The following is a 25,346-nucleotide window of genomic DNA, read 5'->3' as shown; positions in this document are numbered from 1 at the left end:
AAATCATGTCCAATCAGTTGAATTTACCACAGGTGGACTCCAATCAATTTGTAGAAACATCAAGGATGATCAATGGAAACAGGATGCACCTGAGCTCAATTTCCAATCTCATAGCAAAGGGTCTGAACACTAGTAAATTAGGTATTTCTGTTTTAGTTTTATTATTATTATTATTATTATTATTATTTGTAAACCTTTCTAAAAACCTGTTTTCGCTTTGTCATTATGAGGTATTGTGTGTAGATAGATTACATTACATGTTTACTTCATCAATTTTAGAATAAGGCTGTAATTGAAAATTTGAATATTTGGAATATAAAGAAAATAATATTTGACTACAAGTCCAGTGCTTTCCATTTTCCACCATAAATTAACTAGACTTTTCATTTAAAAGTTTCAATTCGCTAGTCAGAAAAGTCTGTAAAGCCTTCTCCCGCTAGAATGAACAATATGCATCTTCTAGTGATCTATTGACAGGACATGTGCCTTTGTCACAAAGCGAGCGATGACAGGAAACTGCTAGTTTGTCAGTCTGCGGTTTGTCCAGCCTCTGTTTTTTTTGCGATGTCGTTGGCTGCATTCACATTTATTTTCACGAATGGAGAGCATGATGCTTCTTCATCGTATCCTGTGAGTGAATTTACACATCCCATGTAAGTGTTAACGATGAGTTCTAATCCACTTAATAATTAATCTTCTTTCGCATGCATCATAGGTCTTTAACCAGCCACTGAGTCGGGGCACATAGGCTATTTACTGTTCCTTGATTGACGACCGAACTTGTGTTGACTAGTTTATAAAAGGTGCCAAACTGCCTGAATGAAGGGGCCTCCAGCGTGGCGCAGAGGTGTCACTACAGACCATGAGGGGTGCACAATTGGCCTAGTGTCCTCCGGGGTTGGCCGGCCGGAATGTCCTTGTCCCATCGCGCTCGAGCAACTCCTGTGGCGGGCCGGGAGCATGCACATCGACTTCGGTCGCCAGTTGTACAGCGTTTCCTCAGACACATTGGTGTGGCTGGCTTCTGGGTTAAGCGAGCAGTGTCCCAAGAAGGAGTGTGGCTTGACAGCGTCGTGTTTCGGATGACACATGGCTCTCGACCTTCGCCTCTCCCGAGTCCGTACGGGAGTTGCTGCTATGGCTTGCGAAGAAAAAAAAATAGCTGACTGAATAAAGTCAATCTCCAATATCCCTTTGCTATTCATAAATCATATAAATACATTGTATGTCCATAGTGAAAAGTAAACCAAAGAGTGTGTGTATTTTCCCAATATTCTAAACCCATGTCGAGACTTGCCTGTGACCCGTCAGTGTAGCAAAAGTAATGGATTGTTCGCGACCGAACGGCTGTTTTAAAAAGCTTCTTTTAGGTGAACAGAATCAAATCGTGAGAGAGACATTTATTTGACTCCCTAATTTGCATACTAGACTACTGCTTTTTTGCAATTATCTGCAGATAAATTATGAAAACATTTGATGAAGATGTTGAATATAAAAGACAACAGATTGAGCATTATAAAAGCCAATGTCATGATACTTACAATGCCTTCAGAATGTACACACCCCTTGACTTATTCCACATTTTGTTGTGTTACCTGAATTCAAAAATCAGCCATCTGTATACAATACCCCATAAAGACAGTAAAAACATGTTAGAAATGTGTGCACATTTTGACAGGAAATACAGAAAGACAAATTTACATAAGTATTCACAACCATGAGCCAATACATGTTAGAATCAACTTTGGCAGTGATTACAGTGGTTTGTCTTTCTAGAGAAGTCTAACATGCTGACCAATCCGGACACGCGTCTCTGTGCACAGTGAACCTTTTTTTTGTGAGATACACAAGGCAATTCTAGGTCTTGTGGCATATTTTGGTTAACCTATCCCCAATTCAATGAAATTGCAACCCTCTGCATGAACAGCGCATTCTTCCATCACATGTGCAACTTATTCTCAAAATCTTGTACACTAATGAGATGCTATTGAGCCCAAACTACTACAGTGTGTGAGCCAAGGACTTACATGCTTTCTGGTAAGTTTTGATTACAATACTTGGTGGGGTGAATATTTTTATATGACATGCATGATTTGTTGTTTACTAGTAAATAGTAGCCTACAGCAAAGTGTGTTTAAACCATTTCTAACTTGTTAACAATTTCTGCTAGTTAGTGTTTGCTACCATGTGGATTTTAGCGTGCTTGCGTCTGCTAACTGAGGAGTGTTAATTCACCCATTTCCATACATGTTTCATTTTTAAACAACTCCTTTGTAAGATAAATGTTTTATCTAACTTGTTAACTATTTATCTGTACATGGAATTGTATAATATATATATATATATATTATATATTTTTTTTCTTCTTTCTAATCTTTATAGGAAAATGCCATGGGCGGTATCTGATGTGTGAAGACATTTCACTGCAGCCAATGTAGAAGGAAAAGCAGTGTACATTTGTAAACACTGCCAAATCATATGTTGGACCACAGAAGGTATTTGCACTGGTGACAGACAATGCTGAGAACATGAAGGATGCTTGGTCTAAAGTGGAGGAGTCCTACCCATTGGTTGTGCTGCTCATGCATTGAATCTGCTCCTCAAGGACATCATGGCACTGAAAACACTCTACAAGAGCCAAGGAAATGGTTAGGTATTTGAAGGGTCATCAAGCTATAGCAGCAATCTACCTCACTAAGCAAAGTGAGAAGAATAAGAGCACCACATTGAAGCTGCCCGGCAACACTTGTTGGGGTGGTGTCATCATGTTTGACAGTCTCCTGGTGGGGAAGGAGTCTCTCCAAGAAATGGCCATATCACAGTCTGCCGATATGGACAGCCACATCAAGATGATCCGGATGATGTATTTTGGGAGAGAGTGGAAAGCAGCCTGAAACCTATAGCAGTAGCCATTGCACGGATTGAAGGAGACAATGCCATCCTGTCGGATGTTCAGACTCTGCTTGCAGATGTAAGAGAATAAATCCGTACTGCCCTGCCCACTTCACTGTTACTCCAAGCAGAGGAAACTGCAGTTCTGAAACACATCAAAAAGCGTGAAGACTTCTACCTGAAGCTCGTACATGTTGGACACCAAGTATGCTGGCAAGAGCATCCTGTCTGGTGCAGATTAACAAGGCCTACGGTGTCATCACGAACGTGTCTCGCCACCTTGGCCTGGATGAGGGCAAGGTTCTTGGCAGTCTGGCAAAGTACACTTCCAAGCAAGGGCTTTGGGATGGAGATGCAATATGGCAGTCGTGCCAACATATTTCCTCAGCCACCTGGCGGAAGGAACTTTGGGGATCTTTGGGGAAGGCAACCAAAGCTTTTTGGGAGATGCAATGGATCATTGGGGATCATTCGATATTCCCTTTCTTTTGTTGTTCTGTGAAATCTCATGTGAAAAGTCAACTCATTTAATTGAAGTTCAATTCGTAAGTCAATTTTATTACTATTTTACATTTCCATGTATTTCTATTTTAATAATTTGCAATTGTCTACTTATGATAAGGTAAAAGGTTTATGTTTGTCTCCATATGATACATATATTCAATGCTAACATCTACATGTAAATGGTATTAATTTTCATATAGTTCCATTAATTCCCAAGGAAAGTTTCCACCTATTGAATATTCCCCAAAATTTGCAATCCTAGGAGTAACTAACATTTTATTGATCCATCCTCATTTCTCTTATCACAGCCATTAAACTCTGTAATAGTTTAAAAAGTCACCATTACCCACATGGCAAAATCCTTGAGCAGTTTCCTTCCTCTCCGGCAATGAAGTTCAGAAGGACGCCTGTATCTTTGTCGTGACTGGGTGTATTGACACACCATCCAAAGTGTATTTAATAACTTTACCATACTCAAAGGGATACTTAATGTCTGCTTTTTTTGTTAGACTCATCCACCAATAGGTGCCCTTTTTTGCAAGGCATTTGAAGAAAAAAAACTTAGTCTTTGTGGTTGAATTTCCCTGCAATTCTATATTGTTTCTCAACAGGGAATCAATGTTTATGACAGAATCCATGCTCTTGACAGAACACAACCTTTATTCTTAGGTTTTTGCAACAATACATTCAATTGAAAGAGTCGTTTTTCAGACTAGATTACTAATCTACCGCCCTCCCTCAAAGTCCCACCCACAGTGATTGACAGGTCTGAAACCCTACCAATTCTGTGACTCAAACATCCTGCCCCCTCCCGTGACAATCCCACCCACAGTGAATGATTGACAGGCCAAACAGTTAAAAGGATTATTCCCCCAAATTACAAAACAAAATTAGTTTCCTTACCTTAAGTGTCCAGAGCAGCAGAGCCAATAAAATACATCATTTGAAGAACAAACATCAGTGTGGCAATTTATATCTTGCAGCAAAACAGTAACTATGGCTTTAATCTCAAAACAGATTTTGTGTTTAAAAAGGTCACCTTACTTAGAAAATACCCCCGATCATATAGGCGATGTCCAAAACAACGCAACACACTGAATTCATACATGTTCAGTCATTTTAAAGTTGTCCCTCTACTCAAAACACAATAAATCTTACAACGCTGGGAGGTAAAGTCGTTAAAGTATTTAATAATTTAGTTGTGTATTTCGGGTGGAAGAGAGGTAAGCGAAATACAGCTTCTTTAATAACTCGCTGGCTGGCTACTTATTCTAGTTGGCTGGCTACTCCATGTACGCCTACTTACAGAAAACATTGTTAGGAAAGAGAAAGGGTTGTACAACTGAATGTATTCAACATAAATGTCTTCCGCATTTAACCCACCCCCCTCTGTTAGTTGGCTGTACCTGCGCCAAAACTATAGCTTGTTCTCAATCTTCTTTTTAAATAGTGAGCCAACATGTTTTCAGCACTTTGATATCCCTGACGGACCAAAACTCATTTCTCTGCAGCAGACATATGTTTGGAAAATCAAATCGCAGTACTGAATCGCAATACATATAGAATCATGAGAATAGCAATATCGCCGCCTAAGTAAAGTGATAATATCGTATAGTGAGGTGCGGGACCGTGCTGCTCAGTTGCTCAATGCGCTTGCAATGTCAGGGTTGTGGGTTGGATTCCCATGTGGGACCAGTGTAGGGGGGAAAAACGTGTATGCACTCTCACTACTGTAAGTCAGTCTGGATAGGAGTGTCTGCTAAATTACTAAAATGTACAGTACTGGGCCTAGACTACGGTGTAGCTGTTCATTTAAAGAAAAATCACCTACTATTTGTGCAATATGTCTCATTAAAACAGTGCAAAGCACTGAAAAATCACTGCAAAGTAAAGAATGGAAGTCTTGTTTATGTTTGATTAGATTACATCAATTTGGGAACTTCTACAGTGACCTTCAACTGAGTTGAGATAGGGAAAGTTAAGAGTGGAAAGCTGGTTTAGTTGTCCCTCAATGTCATTTCACCTTCTTGTCCTTCCGACCAAAACACGAGAGTAAAGATAAGCTTTTTTTCCTAAAGACCCGCATATATTGTAGGTCATTACCAATGTAAAAAAAGAAAATAGAAATCCGGCACTGAGCAAATTTCAGGTCTGCTGAGAGCAAAACTTGAACATCGTGAAAATTGTGTGCAACTTCCAAACTACACATTTACTCAGAACACGGAGGCTGTACACACTAAGTTACAGTTTTAACAGAGGCCAAGTAGGCTACTGTGGCTATTTGATCATAATGTAGGCCTACCATAAAAAAATAATGGTGAAAAATGCAACCCATAACATGGAAATAGCTGTTCTATCATTCAGCCTACAGTAGCAGCAAATGTATTCCAAAAGTCCATGAGACTTAAAAAAAAAAACAAGGGCTACACATTAACCTGTTCATCCACTTGTCCTTCAGACAAGGTGACTGAAAATGTGTTGTTTGATGCAAGAAACTACTTTACAAAATAAAATAAATTATTATTCCCATACCATTATTACAGAGAATACAAAATTATGCGAGCCTCTGGCTATTGGCTACTTAGCTTATTCAAGACAGTCTCAATACAACACTGCCCCTTTAAGAAATTGCAGAAATTTGCTTCCTGCAACACTAACTCAAAAATGTTCTGGGACACTGTAAAGTCCATGGAGAATAAGAACACCTCCTCCCAGCTGCCCACTGCACTGAAGATAGGAAACACTGTCACCACTGATAAATCCATCCTAATTGAGAATTTCAATAAGCATTTTTCTACGGCTGGCCATGTTTTCCACCTGGCTACTCCTACCCCGGTCAACAGCACTGCACCCCCAACAGCAACTCGCATCGCCCAAGCCTTCCCCATTTCTCCTTCTCCCAAATTCATTCAGCTGATGTTCTGTAAGAGCTGCAAAATCTGGACCCCTACAAATCAGCCGGGCTAGACAATCTGGACCCTTTCTTTCTAAAATTATCTGCTGAAATTGTTGCCACCCCTATTACTAGCCTGTTCAACCGCTCTTTCGTGTCGTCTGAGATTCCCAAAGATTGGAAAGCAGCTGCGGTCATCCCCCTCTTCAAAGGGGGGGGACACTCTTGACCCAAAATGCTACAGACCTATATCTATCCTACCATGCCTTTCTAAGGTCTTCGAAAGCCAAGTCAACAAACAGATTACCGACCATTTCGAATCTCACCATACCTTCTCTGCTATGCAATCTGGTTTCAGAACTGGTCATGGGTGCACCTCAGCCACGCTCAAGGTCCTAAACGATATCTTAACCGCCATCGATAAGAAACATTACTGTGCAGCCGTATTCATTGATCTGGCCAAGGCTTTCGACTCTGTCAATCACCACATCCTCATCGGCAGACTCGACAGCCTTGGTTTCTCAAATGATTGCCTCGCCTGGTTCACCAACTACTTCTCTGATCGATTTGACACACTGAACTCTGAGGGTCTGCTGTCCAGATCTCTGGCAGTCTCTATGGGGGTGCCACAGGGTTCAATTCTTGGACCGACTCTTCTCTGTATACATCAATGAGGTCGCTCTTGCTGCTGGTGAGTCTCTGATCCACCTCTACGCAGACGACACCATTCTGTATACTTCCGGCCCTTCTTTGGACACTGTGTTAACAACCCTCCAGGCAAGCTTCAATGCCATACAACTCTCCTTCCGTGGCCTCCAATTGCTCTTAAATACAAGTAAAACAAAATGCATGCTCTTCAACCGATCGCTACCTGCACCTACCCGCCTGTCCAACATCTCTACTCTGGACGGCTCTGACTTAGAATACGTGGACAACTACAAATACTTAGGTGTCTGGTTAGACTGTAAACTCTCCTTCCAGACCCATATCAAACATCTCCAATCCAAAGTTAAATCTAGAATTGGCTTCCTATTTCACAACAAAGCATCCTTCACTCATGCTGCCAAACATACCCTTGTAAAACTGACCATCCTACCAATCCTCGACTTTGGCGATGTCATTTACAAAATAGCCTCCAATACCCTACTCAACAAATTGGATGCAGTCTATCACAGTGCAATCCGTTTTGTCACCAAAGCCCCATATACTACCCACCATTGCGACCTGTACGCTCTCGTTGGCTGGCCCTCGCTTCATACTCGTCGCCAAACCCACTGGCTCCATGTCATCTACAAGACCCTGCTAGGTAAAGTCCCCCCTTATCTCAGCTCGCTGGTCACCATAGCATCTCCCACCTGTAGCACACGCTCCAGCAGGTATATCTCTCTAGTCACCCCCAAAACCAATTCTTTCTTTGGCCGCCTCTCCTTCCAGTTCTCTGCTGCCAGTGACTGGAACGAACTACAAAAATCTCTGAAACTGGAAACACTTATCTCCCTCACTAGCTTTAAGCACCAACTGTCAGAGCAGCTCAGATTACTGCACCTGTACATAGCCCACCTATAATTTAGCCCAAACAACTACCTCTTTCCCCCAACTGTATATAATTTATTTATTTTGCTCCTTTGCACCCCATTATTTATATTTCTACTTTGCACATTCTTCCATTGCAAAACTACCATTCCAGTGTTTTACTTGCTATATTGTATTTACTTTGCCACCATGGCCTTTTTTGCCTTTACCTCCCTTCTCACCTCATTTGCTCACATTGTATATAGACTTGTTTATACTGTATTATTGACTGTATGTTTGTTTTACTCCATGTGTAACTCTGTGTCGTTGTATCTGTCGAACTGCTTTGCTTTATCTTGGCCAATGAGAACTTGTTCTCAACTTGCCTACCTGGTTAAATAAAGGTTAAATAAATAAATAAATAAAAACTAGGCAAGTCAGTTAAGAACAAATTCTTATTTTCAATGATGGCCTAGGAACAGTGGGTTAACTGCCTGAAGTTCAAAGTGAATGGCACATGGTACAAATCTGTCGTTCTGCCCCTGAACAGGCAGTTAACCCACTGTTCCTAGGCCGTCATTGAAAATAAGAATTTGTTCTTAACTGACTTGCCGAGTTAAATAAAGGTAAAATAAAAAATAAATTGATAGTGGCTAATATTGTGTTGATTCAAGCACAGTTCCCACAGTAAAGTGTAGCTTTGATAGTGTTAACTAAAGGGGAAAACTTGGTTGAAGTTCAACCTTGTGCTTCTCTGCGGGGGCTGATATTTAACCTGTGCGCAGCTTAGAGTGAACGTTGGTAGTAACCGCTTTTACAGATATATGAAAGGGGAGTCAATGAACATCTCAAAATGCTTTTGAAATTGTGCTTTGAGAGTTCGTCATCCACTTTCTCTTTAGTCCTTCCATCCTCAGATCCTCAAAAGGTTCTACAGCTGCACAAACGAGAGCATCCTGACGGGTTGCATCACTGCCTGGTATGACAACTGCTCGGCCTCCGACCGCAAGGCACTACAGGAGGGTAGTTTGTTTGGAGATCTTGATTGACGTCACAACTTGCAGACTTGTTTACGTGTTGCTGTGCGTTTTGTTGCCAACCTATTTTGCTACCTGACAACTTTACGCTTTTTACTTTTTAATTACCGTTTATATTTTTGTTTTTTCCCTCAACTTTTTCACTCCGGACGCTTTATCTGGACATGGTTCGTCAGGACCTCCAACAGCCGAAGCTAAGTAGTAACATTAACATGATGCCTTCTAATTGCAGTTGCTGTACTCATAATATACAGGAGAACGATCGCCTTACGGCAAGGATTGCTGTGCTACAAGCCCAGCTTTAGACGCAATCGTTAGGCAAGGGTAATTTCAGTGTAGGAAAGGATGAAACCGCATCTGTGCCACCAGTAAGTACAGATAGTAGTATAAATCCCCTGGCACAGTCCCCGCAGCCGGACAACTTTCTCACGGTTTCTGGAAGGAAATGCTGTAGGAACGCTCAACCGGTGTCGCTCATTCAGCCGACAGAAACTTTCAACCGGTTTTACCCATTAAGCAGCGAGTCGGTGTCAGAGGCCGAGCCTTCTCTTGTCTCTACTCCCCCCGTTACGGGGTCTGAGACGCCGAAGCTTCCCACCCTTAGCTCTGACAAATTGAAAACTCTAGTCATTTGCGACTCCATTACCCGCAGTTTTAGACTTAAAACGAATCATCCAGTGATCATACACCGTTTACCAGGGGGCAGGGCTACCGACATTAAGGCTAATCTGAAGATGGTGCTGGCTAAAGATAAAACTGGCGAGTGTAGAGAGTATAGAGATATTGTTATCCAGGTCGGCACCAACGATGTTAGGATGAAACAGTCAGAGTTCACCAAGCGCAACATAGCTTCTGCGTGTAAATCAGCTAGAAAGATGTGTCGGCATCGAGTAATTGTCTCTGGCCCCCTCCCAGTTAGGGGGAGTGATGAGCTCTACAGCAGAGTCTCATAACTCAATCGCTGGTTGAAAACTGTTTTCTGCCCCTCCCAAAAGATAGAATTTGTAGATAATTGGCCCTCTTTCTGGGACTCACCCACAAACAGGACCAAGCCTGACCTGCTGAGGAGTGACGGACTCCATCCTAGCTGGAGGGGTGCTCTCAACTTATCTACCAACATAGACAGGGCTCTAACTCCTCTAGCTCCACAATGAAATAGGGTGCAGGCCAGGCAGCAGGCTGTTAGCCAGCCTGCCAGCATAGCGGAGTCTGCCACTAGCACAGTCAGTGTAGTCAGCTCAGCTATCACCATTGAGACTGTCTGTGCCTCGACCTAGGTTGGGCAAAACTAAACATGGCGGTGTTCGCCTTAGCAATCTCACTAGGATAAAGACCTCCTCCATTCCTGTCATTATTGAAAGAGATCATGATATCTCACATCTCAAAATAGGGCTACTTAATGTTAGATCCCTTACTTCAAAGGCAATTATAGTCAATGAACTAATCACTGATCATAATCTTGATGTGATTGGCCTGACTGAAACATGGTTTAAGCCTGATGAATTTACTGTGTTAAATGAGGCCTCACCTCCTGGCTACACTAGTGACCATATCCCCCGTGCATCCTGCAAAGGCGGAGGTGTTGCTAACATTTACGATAGAAAATTTCAATTTACAATTAACAAAAAATGATGTTTTCGTCTTTTGAGCTTCTAGTCATGAAATCTATGCAGCCTACTCAATCACTTCTTATAGCAACTGTTTACAGGCCTCCTGGGCCATATACAGCGTTCCTCATTGAGTTCCCCGAATTCCTATCGGACCTTGTAGTCATAGCAGATAATATTCTAATCTTTGGTGACTTTAATATTCACATGGAAAAGTCCACAGACCCACTCCAAAAGGCTTTCGGAGCCATCATCGACTCAGTGGGTTTTGTCCAACATGTCTCTGGACCCACTCACTGTCACAGTCATACTCTGGACCTAGTTTTGTCCCATGGAATAAATGTTGTGGATCTTAATGTTTTTCCTCATAATCCTGGACTATCGGACCACCATTTTATTAAGTTTGCAATTGCAACAAATAATCTGCTCAGACCCCAACCAAGGAACATCAAAAGTCGTGCTATAAATTCACAGACAACACAAAGATTCCTTGATGTCCTTCCAGATTCCCTCTGTCTACCCAAGGACGCCAGAGGACAAAAATCTGTTAACCACCTAACTGAGGAACTCAATTTAACCTTGCGCAATACCCTAGATGCAGTTGCTCCCCTAAAAACTAAAAACATTTCTTATAAGAAACTAGCTCCCTTGGTACACAGAAAATACCCGAGCTCTGAAGCAAGCTTCCAGAAAATTGGAACGGAAATGGCGCCACACCAAACTGGAAGTCTTCCGACTAGCTTGGAAAGACAGTACCGTGCAGTACTGAAGAGCCCTTAATGCTGCTCGATCATCCTATTTTTCTAACTTAATTGAGGAAAATAAGTACAATCCAAAATTCCTTTTTGATACTGTCGCAAAGCTAACTAAAAAGCAGCATTCCCCAAGAGAGGATGGCTTTCACTTTAGCAGTGATAAATTCATGAACTTCTTTGAGGAAAATATCATGATTATTAGAAAGCAAATTACGGACTCCTCTTTAAATCTGCGTATTCCTTCAAAGCTCAGTTGTCCTGAGTCTGCACAACTCTGCCAGGACCTAGGATCAAGAGAGACGCTTAAGTGTTTTAGTACTATATCTCTTGACACAATGATGAAAATAATCATGGCCTCTAAACCTTCAAGCTGCATACTGGACCCTATTCCAACTAAACTACTGAAAGAGCTGCTTCCTGTGCTTGGCCCTCCTATGTTGAACATAATAAATGGCTCTCTATCCACCGGACGTGTACCAAACTAAAAGTGGCAGTAATAAAGCCTCTCTTGAAAAAGCCAAACCTTGACCCAGAAAATAAATAAAAAACGATCGTCCTATATCGAATCTTCCATTCCTCTCAATTTTTTTTGAAAAGGCTGTTGCGCAGCAACTCACTGCCTTCCTGAAGACAACCAATGTATACGAAATGCTTCAGTCTGGTTTTAGACCCCATCATAGCACTGAGACTGCACTTGTGAAGGTGGTAAATGGCCTTTTAATGGCATCAGACCGAGGCTCTGCATCTGTCCTCGTGCTCCTAGACCTTAGTGCTGCTTTTGATACCATCGATCACCACATTCTTTTGGAGAGATTGGAAAAACAAATTGGTCTACACGGACAAGTTCTGGCCTGGTTTAGATCTTATCTGTCGGAAAGATATCAGTGTGTCTCTGTGAATGGTTTGTCCTCTGACAAATCAACTGTAAATTTCGGTGTTCCTCAAGGAACATTTCTGTTTTAGGACCACTATTGTTTTCACTATATATTTTACCTCTTGGGGATGTCATTCGAAAACATAATGTAAACTTTCACTGCTATGCGGATGACACACAGCTGTACATTTCAATGAAACATGGTGAAGCCCCAAAATTGCCCTCGCTAGAAGCATGTGTTTCAGACACAAGGAAGTGGATGGCTGCAAACTTTCTACTTTTAAACTTGGACAAAACAGAGATGCTTGTTCTAGGTCCCAAGAAACGAAGAGATCTTCTGTTGAATCTGACAATTAATCTTGATGGTTGCACAGTCGTCTCAAATAAAACTGTGAAGGACCTCGGCATTACTCTGGACCCTGATCTCTCTTTTGAAGAACATATCAAGACCATTTCAATGACAGCTTTTTTCCATCTACGTAACATAGCAAAAATCAGAAACTTTCTGTCCAAAAATGCAGAAAAATTAATCCATGCTTTTGTCACTTCTAGGTTAGACTACTGCAATGCTCTACTTTCCAGCTACCCGGATAAAGCACTAAATAAACTTCAGTTAGTGCTAAATACAGCTGCTAGAATCCTGACTAGAACCCCAAAGCATTTATATTACTCCAGTGCTAGCCTCCCTACACTGGTTTCCTGTCAAAGCAAGGGCTGATTTCAAGGTTTTACTGCTAACCTACAAAGCATTACATGGGCTTGCTCCTACCTATCTTTCTGATTTGGTCCTGCCGTACATACCTACGTGTACGCTACGGTCACAAGATGCATGCCTCCTAATTGTCCCTAGAATTTCTAAGCAAACAGCTGGAGGCAGGGTTTTCTCCTATAGAGCTCCATTTTTATGGAACGGTCTGCCTACCCATGTCAGAGACGCAAACTCGGTCTCAACCTTTAAGTCTTTACTGAAGACTCATCTCTTCAGTGGGTCATATGATTGAATGTAGTCTGGCCCAGGAGTGGGAAGGTGAACGGAAAGGCTCTGGAGCAACGAACCGCCCTTGCTATCTCTGCCTGGCCGGTTCCCCTCTTTCCACTGGGATTCTCTGCCTCTAACCCTATTACAGGGGCTGAGTCACTGGCTTACTGGGGCTCTCTCATACCGTCCCTGGGAGGGGTGCGTCACCTGAGTGGGTTGAGTCACTGATGTGATCTTCCTGTTTGGGTTGGCGCCCCGCCCTTGGGTTGTGCCGTGGCGGAGATCTTTGTGGGCTATACTCAGCCTTGTCTCAGGATGGTAAGTTAGTGGTTGAAGATATCACTCTAGTGGTGTGGGGGCTGTGCTTTGGCAAAGTGGGTGGGGTTATATCCTTCCTGTTTGGCCCTGTCAGGGGGTATCATCAGATGGGGCCAGTGTCTCCTGACCCCTCCTGTCTCAGCCTCCAGGATTTATGCTGCAGTAGTTTGTGTCGGGGGGCTAGGGTCAGTTTGTTATATCTGGAGTACTTCTCCTGTCCTATTCGGTGTCCTGTGTGAATCTAAGTGTGCGTTCTCTAATTCTCTCCTTCTCTCTTTCTTTCTCTCTCTCGGAGGACCTGAGCCCTAGGACCATGCCTCAGGACTACCTGACATGATGACTCCTTGCTGTCCCCAGTCCACCTGGCCGTGCTGCTGCTCCAGTTTCAACTGTTCTGCCTTATTATTATTGGACCATGCTAGTCATTTATGAACATTTGAACATCTTGGCCATGTTCTGTTATAATCTCCACCCGGCACAGCCTGGTTCCTCTCTAGGTTTCGGCCTTTCTAGGGAGTTTTCCCTAGCCACCGTGCTTCTCCACCTGCATTGCTTGCTGTTTGGGGTTTTAGCCTGGGTTTCTGTACAGCACTTTGAGATATCAGCTGATGTACGAAGGGCTATATAAATCAATTTGATTTGAGTGTGTATGGCCCAGTACATCACCGGGGCCAAGCTTCCTGCCATCCAGGACCTCTATTCCAGGCGGTGTCAGAGGAAGGCCCTAAAAATTGACAAAGACTCCAGCCACCCTAGTCAGACTGTTCTCTCTGCTATCGCGAGGTACCGGAGCACCAAGTCTAGGTCCAAGAGGCTTCTAAACAGATTCTTCCCCAAGCCATTAGATTCCTGAACAGCTAATCAGATGCCTACCCAGTCTATTTGCATTGCCTGTCTATTAGGAAACAATTAGATAAGGCTTATTAGTAAGCAACTTACGAGAGTACATATTAACTAACCGTCAACTGAAGTACACCCCAATAAAAAAATGGGTCTCTAAGATAGCCATTTAGGACTGTTAATACTGTACAATGCAGAATCGCTCATACACACTCCCAATGAAAGTCCAATAATTTGTCCACTGTAATTTCCAACAATGGAGTAGGCTACACAGCAGCAAGGTGCACTTCTGTTATGATATACAACTGCAGAAACAAAGAAGTGAGACCATTAAATGTTCTTATTGGCACATTTGAGGCACTTGCAAAAACAGCCATCAGTGCAATAAAAAAAAATTGGTGACTCTCAGCACCTATTATGCTCATCTGAGAACAAGCAGCACTCAACAGTGGGAAGCTGGTCCTGTGATAGCCAGCTTAGGCTTTAGCACAGGGGATTTCATTTCAACCCTTACGGATCAATACTCTCTTAAACAGGCTGGGTAGAATCATATCGTGCTCTTACTTTACACGCTCAGTGTAGGGTAGTCCAACTTTTACACACCGATGGCTGTTTTTGCAAGTGCCTTAGCCATATCAGCACGTACTCATGTGGATGCGCACCCGCACACAAGAATGTAGGCCTTTGAATAGCACTAAATCTTAGACACATTTTTGTCATTTGAATAATGATTGAGTTGAGTTATTGTCAAACTGACAAAAACAGTGGGCCATTGTGGTCAACAAAATGCCCTTTCATGTGCCTCATTTTAGTCACACGCCACATTTGTATGCCTCTTTAACCTATAGTAAATATAAAAATCACTGACTTATGTGCAAACATACATAGCCTTGTTCTACCAACATATTTTTCTGCATAACAACATTGTCTTCCCAACAGCAGAAATATGACAAACATACAGTACTAGTCAAACATTGGCATACCTACTCATTCAGGGGTTTTTCTTAGTTTGTTTTTACTATTTTCTTCTTTGTATAATAATAGTGAAGACATCAAAACCATGAAATAACATATGGAATCATGTAGTAACCAAATAAAAAAGTGTTAAACAAATCAAAATATATTTTATATTTGAGATTCTTCAAAGTAGTCACAATTTGCCTTGATGACAGCGTCGCATACTCTTGGTATTCTCTCAAATCCAAATTCAAAATCAGTCACATACACATGTTTAGCAGATGTTATTGCGGGTGTAACGAAATGCTTGTGTTTCTAACTCCAACAGTGCAGTATTATCAAACAAGAAATATAAAAAAATGTTACAACAACAACACACAAATCTAAAGTAAGGAATGGAAATAAGAATATCTAAATATTTGGACAAGCAATGTCGGAGTTGCAAAGACTAAAATACAGTAGAATAGAATACAGTACATACAGTGAGGGAAAAAGGTATTTGATCCCCTGCTGATTTTGTACATTTGCCCACTGACAAAGAAATTATCAGTCTATAATTTTAATGGTAGGTTTATTTGAACAGTGAGACAGAATAACAAAAAGAAAAACGCATGTCAAAAATGTTGTAAATTGATATGTATTTTAATGAGGGAAATAAGTACTTGACCCCCTCTCAAATCAGAAAGATTTCTGGCTCCCAGGTGTCTTTTATAAAGGCAACGAGCTGAGATTAGGAGCACGCTCTTAAAGGGAGTGCTCCTAATCTCAGTTTGTTACTTATATAAAAGACACCTGTCCACAGAGGCAATCAATCAATCAGATTCCAAACTCTACACCATGGCCAAGACCAAAGAGCTCTCCAAGGATGACAGGGACACGATTGTAGACCTACACAAGGCTGGAATGGGCTACAAGACCATCGCCAAGCAGCTTGGTGAGAAGGTGACAACATTTGGTGCGATTATTCACAAATGGAAGAAACACAAAAAAACTGTCAATCTCCCTCGGCCTGGGGCTCCATGCACGATCTCACCTCGCGGAGTTGCAATGATCATGAGAACGGTGAGGAATCAGAACTACACGGGAGGAACCTTGCCAATGATCTCAAGGCAGCTGGGACCATAGTCACCAAGAAAACAATTTGTACTGAAATCCTGCAGCACCCGCAAGGTCCCCCTGCTCAAGAAAGCACATATATATGCCCGTCTGGAGTTTGCCAATGAACATCTGAATGATTCAGAGGACAACTGGGTGAAAGTGTTGTGGTCAGATGAGACCAAAATGGAGCTCTTTGGCATCAACTCAACTCGCCGTGTTTGGAGGAGGAGGAATGCTGCCTATGACCCCAAGAACACCATCCCCACCATCAAACATGGAGGTGGAAACATTATGCTTTGGGGGTGTTTTTCTGCTAAGGCAACAGAACAATTTACCGCATCAAAGGGACAATGGACAGGGCCATGTACCATCAAATCTTGGGTGAGAATCCCTCAGCCAGGGCATTGAAACTGGGTCATGGATGGGTAGTCCAGCATGACAATGACCCAAAACACATGGCCATGGTAACAAAGAAGTGACGCAAGAAGAAGCACATTAAGGTCATGGAGCGGCCTAACCAGTCTCCAGACCTTATTCCCATAGAAAATCTGTGTAGGGAGCTGAAGGTTCGAGTTGTCAAACGTCAGCCTCGAAACCTTAAAAACCTCTTAAAGATCGGGTGAATTTTTTCAACTCTTTGTTAAAAATCGCGCAAAATTTCAACGTCCTGCTACTCATGCCAGGAATATAGTATATGCATATGATTAGTATGTGCAGATAGAAACTTCAGAGTGTTTTCTCAAACTGGTTAAATCATGTCTGTGACTATAACAGAACGTGTGTAGCAGGCAAAACCCCAAGGAAAAGCTGTTCACAAAAACAAATGTATCCCTCCACCAGTTCTCTGTATTGTCTATGGCAGGGGAAAATAGATAGCACCCAGTTTACAGTTCCTACAGCTTCCACACGATGTCGCCAGTCTTGGCAATTGGGTTGAAGTTAATCCTTGGTGAAATGAGAAATAGGCACTTCCTGTCATCGGGTACACCGGGGGAAGTTATGAAAGAGAGAATATCGAACCATGATTTCAAGACTGGCTGCTATTGAATACAGATCGCCCCGTGATCAATTTGATCGATTATTAACGTTTACAAATACCTAAAGTTAGATTACAAAAGTAGTTTGAAGTGTTTTGGCAAAGTTTATAGGCAACTTTTTTAATTTAAAAAAATGACATTGCGTTTTGGAAAGCAGTCTTTTCCTGGATCAGACGGGCTTCATAAATGGACATTTTGGGTATACATCGACGGATTTAATCGAAAAAAAAGACCCAATTGTGATGTTTATGGGACATATTGGAGTGCCAACAAAGAAGCCCGTCAAAGGTAATGAATGTTTTATATTTTATTTCTGCATTTTGTGTAGCGCCGGCTACGCTAATTCTTTTGTTTACGTCCCCTTCAGGTATTTCGGGGGGGGGGGTGCATGCTATCAGATAATAGCTTCTCATGCTTTCGCCGAAAAGCATTTTTAAAATCTGACATGTTGGCTAGATTCACAACGAGTGTAGCTTTAATTGAGTACCCTGCATGTGTGTTTTAATGAAAGTTTGAGTTTTATCGAGTACTATTAGCATTTGGCGTTGCGCATTTCCATTTCCTTTTGGCTAAGTGAGATGCTAGCGTCTCACCTTGCTCTAAGAGGTTGAATTAATGGCTTGGAGAAGATCTGCAAAGAGGAGTGGGACAAAATCCCTCCTGAGATGTGTGCAAACCTGGTGGCCAACTACAAGAACAATCTGACCTCTGTGATTGCCAACAAGGGTTTTGCCACCGAGTACTAAGTCATGTTTTGCAGAGGGGTCAAATACTTTATTTCCCTCATTAAAATGCAAATCAATTCATAACATTTTTGACATGTGTTTTTTCTGGAATTTTTGTTGTTATTCTGTCTCTCACTGTTCAAATAAACCTAACATAAAAATGATAGACTGATCACTTTTGTGTCAGTGGGCAAACGTACAAAATCAGCAGGGGATCAAATACTTTTCTCCCCTCACTGTACATATGAGATGAGCAATGCAAAGTATGTAAACATTAACATGGCCAGTGATTTTAAGTCTATGCATATAGGGCAACAGCCTCTAATGTGCTAGTGATGGCTGTTCAGCAGTCTGATGGCCTTGAGATAGAAGCTGTTTCTCAGCCTCTGTCCCAGCATTGATGCACCTGTACTGACCTCGCCTTCTGGATGATAGCGGGGTAAACAGGCAGTGGCTCGGTTGGTTGTTGTCCTTGATGATCTTTTTGGCCTTCCTGTGACATTGGGTGCTTTAGGCATCCTGGAGGGCAGGTAGTTTGCCCAGTTGAGGTGTTGGGCAGACCACACCACCCTCTGTGGGCAGTGCAGTTTCCATACCAGGCAGTGATACAGCCCGACAGGATGCGCTCAATTGTGCATCTTTAAAAACGTTTGAGGGTTTTAGGTGCCAAGCCAAATTTCTTCAGCCTCCTGGAGGTTGAATAAGTGCTGTTGCGCCTTCTTCACGACGCGGTCTGTGTGGGTGGACCATTTCAGTTTGTCAGTGATGTGTACACTGAGGAACTTTCCACCTTCTCCACTGCGGTTCAGTCGATGTGGATAGGGAGGTGCTCCCTCTGCTGTTTCCTGAAGTCCACGATCATCTCTTTTGTTTTGTTGACATTGGGTGAGAGGTAATTTTCCTGGCACCACACTCCCACGGCCCGCACCTCCTCCCTGTAGGCTGTCTCATCATTGTTGGCAATCAGGCCTACTACTGTTGTGTCTTATGCAAACTTGATTGAGTTGGAGGTGTGCGTGGTGAGGTAGTCACATGGAAGGTATTTCAATTAACAGGTGTGCCTTGTTAAAATTTAATTTGTGGAATTTCTTTCCGTAATGCATTTGAGCGAATCAGTTGTGTTTTGACACGGTAGGGGTGGTATATAGAAGATAGCCCTATTTGGAAAAGACCAAGTCCATATTATGGCAAGAACAGCTCAAATACGCAAAGAGAATTGACAGTCCATCATTACCTTAAGACCGGAAGGTCAGTCAATCCGTAAAAAGGTTTCTACAAGTGCAGTCGCAAAAACCATTGAACGCTATGATGAGGAGGAAGACCCAGAGTTACCTCTGCTTCGTTAGCGTTAACTGCACCTCAGATTGCAGTCCAAATAAATGCTTCAGAGTTCAAGTAACAGACACATCTCAACATCAACTGTTCAGGGGAGACTGCGTGAATCAGGCTTTCATGGTCAAATTGCTGTAAAGAAACCACTACTAAAGGACACCAATAAGAAGAGAGTTGCTGGGGCCAAGAAACATGAGCAATGGACATAAGACCGGTGGAAATTTGTCCTTTGGTCTGATGAGTCCAAATTTGAGATGTTTGGTTCCAACCGCCGTATCTTTTTTAGACGCAGAGTAGGTGGATGGATGATCTCCGCATCTGTGGTTCCCATGGTAAAACATGGAAGAGGAGGTGTGATGGTGCTTTGCTGGTGACAGACTCAGTTATTTATTTAGAATTCAAGGCACACTTAACCAGCATGGCTACCACAGCATTCTGCCACGATTAGCCATTCCAGCTGTATTGATCTTAGTGGGACAATCATTTGTTTTTCAACAGAACAATGACCCAACAAACCTCCAGGCTGTGTAAGGGCTATTTGACCAAGCAGGAGAGTGATGGAGTACTGAATCAGCTGACCTGGCCTCCACAATCACCCGCCCACAATCACCCAATTGAGATGGTTTGGGATGAGTTGGACCAGAGTGAAGAGAAAGTAGCCAACAAGTGCTCAGCATATGTGGGAACTCAAAGACTGTTGGAAAAGCATTCCAGTTGGTTGAGAGAACGCCAAGAGTGTCCACAGTGTCTCCTGACCCCTCCTGTCTCAGCCTCCAGTATTTATGCTGCAGTAGTTTGTGTCGGGGGGCTAGGGTCAGTTTGTTATATCTGGAGTACTTCTCCTGTCCTATTTGGTGTCCTGTGTGAATCTAAGTGTGCGTTCTCTAATTCTCTCTCTCTCTCGGAGGACCTGAGCCCTAGGACCATGCCCCAGGATTACCTGACATGATGACTCCTTGCTGTCCCTAGTCCACCTGGCCGTGCTGCTGCTCCAGTTTCAACTGTTCTGCCTTATTATTATACGACTATGCTGGTCATTTATGAACATTTGAACATCTTGGCCATGTTCTGTTATAATCTCCACCCGGCACAGACAGAAGAGGACTGGCCACCCCACATAGCCTGGTTCCTCTCTAGGTTTCTTCCTAGGTTTTGGCCTTACTAGGGAGTTTTTCCTAGCCACCGTGCTTCTACACCTGCATTGCTTGCTGTTTGGGGTTTTAGGCTGGGTTTATGTACAGCACTTTGAGATATCAGCTGATGTACGAAGGGCTATATAAATAAATTTGATTTGATTTGTGCAAAGCTGTCATCAACACGAAGGGTGGTTACTTTGAAGAATCTCAAATATTTCCTAAATTTGTATTTGTTTAACAGTTTTTTGGTTACTGCATGATTCCATAAAGTTTTATTTAAAAGTTCATATCTTCACTATTATTCTACAATGTAGAAAATAATTTGTTTCTTAAAATAATAACTTGAATGAATAGGTGTCTCCAAACTTTTGACTGCTACTGTAAATAAAAGTACTATGGATTTCACCTCCATCATTCGGTGGCATCATTGCCATTGTTATCAACATTCTACAGACCCCGCAGCCACATTGGTGTCCAAAGTAGAACAGGGGCTCATTACTTTGAACAAGCGCTAATGACTTCCAGTGATGTGGTCAAGTCACTAAACCTTTCGTCCGAATCGAGTCCCAAGTCCCCTGTGCTCGAGTCCAAGTCCGAGTCAACAATGGTCAAGTCACGAGTCGTGTCACAAGTCCCTTTGGCTGAAGTCCGAGTTCCAGTGCTCAAGTCTGAGTCACTAGGTCTACATTAACTTAATAAAATTAAGTCCCTTTTCCATTTAGACACTGTTGCTATCCCTTTCCCTTCTTATGTGGCACCAAATGGTTGCATAAAGGCCAACGATGATGTTACCAGGGCCACGTTCCGTTGCAAAATTATCTTGAACTTGGCAGATAGACATTCCATGAATAGAGGTGATGTTATTCCTTATTCAAAAATGTCAGATACACGTTTGATCTACATAGCATGTTTCGATCTGAACGTTCCAAAATGTTGCGTCCTACTGAAATCGCCCTAGGTTGTCATCTATAGCTAGCCAATGAGGTATCATGACTGAACAAGGTGTAGCCTAAGCAAATGGTTAACGGTCCGCAAGTACCCTAGTTTTAGAACAGCCCCGCCGCCAATTCATTTGAAAAAGAAACGTAGTGGGAAAAAACGTTGGGCCGTTATTATGGGTCATATCGTTTGAACGGCAAGGGCTAGAACCAAGATGTTTTCTCTGATGAAAATAAGGAGACTTGGCTGCATGGGCTACAGAACCTGGCTATGAAATGCAGTGGGGAAAGTGGGAGGGTTTAACGAGACAACAATTCCACAGACAGCCTACTTTTCTATACTGAAGGGAGAGAAAACATAGCTAAACTGTTGTTTTACTATGAAGCTCAATGCTGCTCGTTTTTAATTTCATAAAGCAGCTGGTGCTTCTTAACCAAGCAAAGGGTAGCTAACTAGAAGGCTGGTGGTGACTGAAAAGCTACTGGGAAGCAAGAGTCGCCTGCGAGATGTATATAATCAGAGCCGGAGCGGAGACTGTCTGCCCACACTCAATGCTTGCGCATCTATGCAGCTAATATTGATTGTGCTTATCACTGAAAAGCTCTTAATCTCTATCAAAAACTATTTTCCAGTCCATTTAGTAGTCAGATTTTAGTCACAGAATTGTGTCTAGTCTCGTGTTAGAAAAATAAATGTTGGTTTTAGTTTTTTCTGGGTCCATTTGGTCAGCGATAGTCTGGTCAATTACCATGGAAAGATTGGTGTTAACGAATATTTTAGTCACTATTTCTGTTGACAAAATTTACACTGGCTCAGTATACATCGAGAAGCCTTGGACAACTGAGACTGCCTTTTCCATCAGCTGGGAGACTGCTACCATGAGAGAAAATGAGGTCATCATGTGGGGGAAGAAATGTGAGTGAAAGGGTGAATTTCATAGTGTTTCTACTGTGCATTTGTATGGCTAATTTTACCTCACTTTCCACTCTAAGAGTACTCTACTGCAGAATATGCTGATGTAGCACCTTCATGAGGCCCTGTGAGCAGAAAATAAGAGAAATTAAGTGTTAAGTTCACTGGTTTCCTGATTCTGACCTGACCACTGACGATTACTGGATTTGAGAGAGGGAAGGGAGATGTGGGTAGAGAATGCGGAAGAGAAGATGGAGGGAATAGATGTGTGTGTGTGGGGGGGGGGGGGGGTGACTGGAATTTGGGAGACCCTAGGCAGGCATCACACAGTGCAGCATGCACTCTTAAAGCCAAAGTCAATACCTCCACTAGAGTCACAGAGGGGGGGGAGTAGGACCCATAATGTTGCAATTTACTCTTCATCTGACATCTTTAGAAATGTGACCTCTGGTATCTGACAATAACAGGCAGGATGGAATTTCTCAGACTCTTGGATGTACAGGGTATATAGGTCAAACACACACTAACACACAGTTGGGTCGGTCTTGAACATTCTCCATAGGGTCCTCTAGGACTCCCAAGCCTGGGGAAATTGAACATCAGCATGGGCTCTCTTATCTTCCCCAGTCCCCACGACCCCATCCACACAGGGGCCAATTGAAGGCCGGGGGGGGGGGGCACAGGGGAGATAACAAACACCTCAGAGCTCAATCGCCCCCAACAGGCGGCCTGCCATCTTGCCCCTGAAACCAACTGGAGACCAGAGAGGGGAGCCCATCTCCACTGCCCCCTGGTTAAGCTGACAGTTGGTGAAAAGCTTCAAGGTTTCCCTGCCTGGAAATGGTACTCACTACTAGCAATATGGATTCACTGAGAAAACATGCAAGAATATCAAAAGTCAGTCAAATAATTCTGTGTAGACCAATATCACTTGTGAATAATAGACAATAATGGTGTGCTACACACGCACTGATTGATTATTGTTAAGCTATTATCCATATCTACTATTGAGCAGCCATAGTGCACCCCGTTAAAAAAGCTTACTACAGCCACCTTACCTGTGAATCGTGGGCCAATTGCATGAGAGCTGCAAGTACAGGTAAGGCAAATCAGTGACTTTCTGACTGTGTGTTGCACTGACCATCACACATGACACATGACAAATGTAGCTTAATAGTTTATCTAACATGTCCAATCTGAATAGCCCAGGCATCATAAGGCATAAATGCCATTAAAAAAAGGTATCTCCATGATGTTATAAATGTGTTATAAACTGCTTATAATTGGCATATCAAAGACCACCCTCAGTGGGTGAGTGCATCCTTAAAACAACGAAGTATCCTAAATCTCACACCTGTGCTTCCATTATTCACAAATGAACCATGAGTGCTTTCAAGTCCCTTTTCTAAATTGCAATGAATTCCAGCACTATCTGAAAAAGATAAGGCGCTTAGGTTATACCAAACTACTAAATTAATAATTCTCCTTCTCCTATAGTTTAGGAGACCTTATGATAACACACAATTCACCTAAACATAAATGGACATCAATTGTAAATCTACATTTAGATCAGAGATGGTAGGCCAATCTTCCCATTCAGAATGTTTTAAATTGTAGTGTTTGGTTTTTGGTAGTACATTTCAATTTCTGAACATGCCAAGGGATTCTACGGAATCTGATATTACTTTTATGTTACATCGTTTGTACATTCGGTGGCATACAACGTATAACTTGAGAAGTTTAAAGTTATTCTTTACAGGTTGCCCTGAGGATTTAGCTAGCATTACCAGTACCATAATATTATAAGAGACAAAAGTACGAGGGACATACAGTGTATGGCTGATAAAAATGCAATATCACAACATGGCAAGGTAGAAAATAACCCACAAGCATACCGCCTCGCGGAGGGCATTCTGAGGTCAAAACGAGTGTTCTATATAGAGGTGAGAAACACCTTTCCCTACCTGCACATTCTCAATGATTGACATAATCAAAGTGAACATGGCAAGCTAGCAAGGTTCTAGCTGTTTGCTGAGCATCACGAGCGCCAAATTCTCCAGCAATCTAAGTAGTTGTCAGAATAAGATGGATAAAAACATTGGCTATCGAGTAATAGTAACGAATTGGAGTTCACTGCACAGGTGTCTGAGGTTCTATAGCTACCTGCCGTTAGCTAGCTAGCTAACCTAGCGTCAGCTACCTAGATATCGTTAGGTCGCTAGCGCAGGAACAGAATGCATGACTTGGAACTAAACATGCAATATTACATCTGGTTGTGAAACTTCAGTATATATTAGAAAGTTCTGCATTAAGAGCTAGTGCTGCAGCAGATGTGTAATATTATCCAGCTAGTTAGCTGGTTGCTCTCTGATATCAAGCTAACGGCTAACTGGTGTTAATGGTAAGCTTGCCGTGGCATAGAATACTCACCATGTTGATGCAGTTGTGCTGAAATGGACTTAACGCCGACAACTGTCACACTAAGCTCCCCGAGTCGGAAATCGAGCGGCGCGGAGCACATAAGCCTTTCTGAAGTTGGTGATATTTAAGATTAATTCATTTATAAATCAAACTGCTGCAATTATATTTCAATGACCAATTCATTCAAGCTCGGTTCCCAAATGTTTTCAACTGCAGTAGAGGTCACGCTAAGACTCTGGGTATATAGGCGTCTCTGAATATGCCTGTTTACAGTGTGACTTATGTGGGCGTTACTTTCTTTTAAACAAAAGCCTGGCGCATTGCATTTGATACGGATATCTTTAATGTAAACCCATATATACGGACAATGAAATATGGCATACTTTCTATTGTAATATGTGGATTTTATTTAGGCATTTTAGAACACAATAAATGTACCTAAGGACCCCTAGAACGGCTGAAGGTACACGTGACTTTTATTTTCACCAGTCTGTCAATGGATGAGAAACCCAGCGAGATCTCAATGTTAAAACTAAAGAAGAATGTGCAGTGTTTTAGAAATGTTTTATTTGGCAGGT

General features: G+C 42.3%; 1 protein-coding gene across 2 annotated transcripts in view; it reads right to left on the bottom strand.

The window, feature by feature from the left end:
• Positions 1–25,001, bottom strand: part of LOC109895632 (transmembrane protein 161B) — a 45,202-nt gene extending 20,201 nt beyond the window's left edge. For both annotated transcript variants that reach the window (XM_020489491.2, XM_031830412.1), the window contains exon 1: positions 24,778–25,001. In XM_020489491.2, the coding sequence (XP_020345080.1) occupies positions 24,778–24,780 (3 nt within the window). In that variant the 5' untranslated portion in view covers positions 24,781–25,001. The remainder of the gene's footprint in view (positions 1–24,777) is intronic.
• Between the last annotated feature and the right edge of the window lie 345 nt (positions 25,002–25,346).

Source organism: Oncorhynchus kisutch, linkage group LG8 (assembly GCF_002021735.2).
Source record: "Oncorhynchus kisutch isolate 150728-3 linkage group LG8, Okis_V2, whole genome shotgun sequence".
Classification (NCBI taxonomy): Eukaryota; Metazoa; Chordata; class Actinopteri; order Salmoniformes; family Salmonidae; genus Oncorhynchus; species Oncorhynchus kisutch.
Note: the sequence above shows the minus strand (reverse complement) of the source record. Positions and strands in the feature narration are given on the sequence as shown.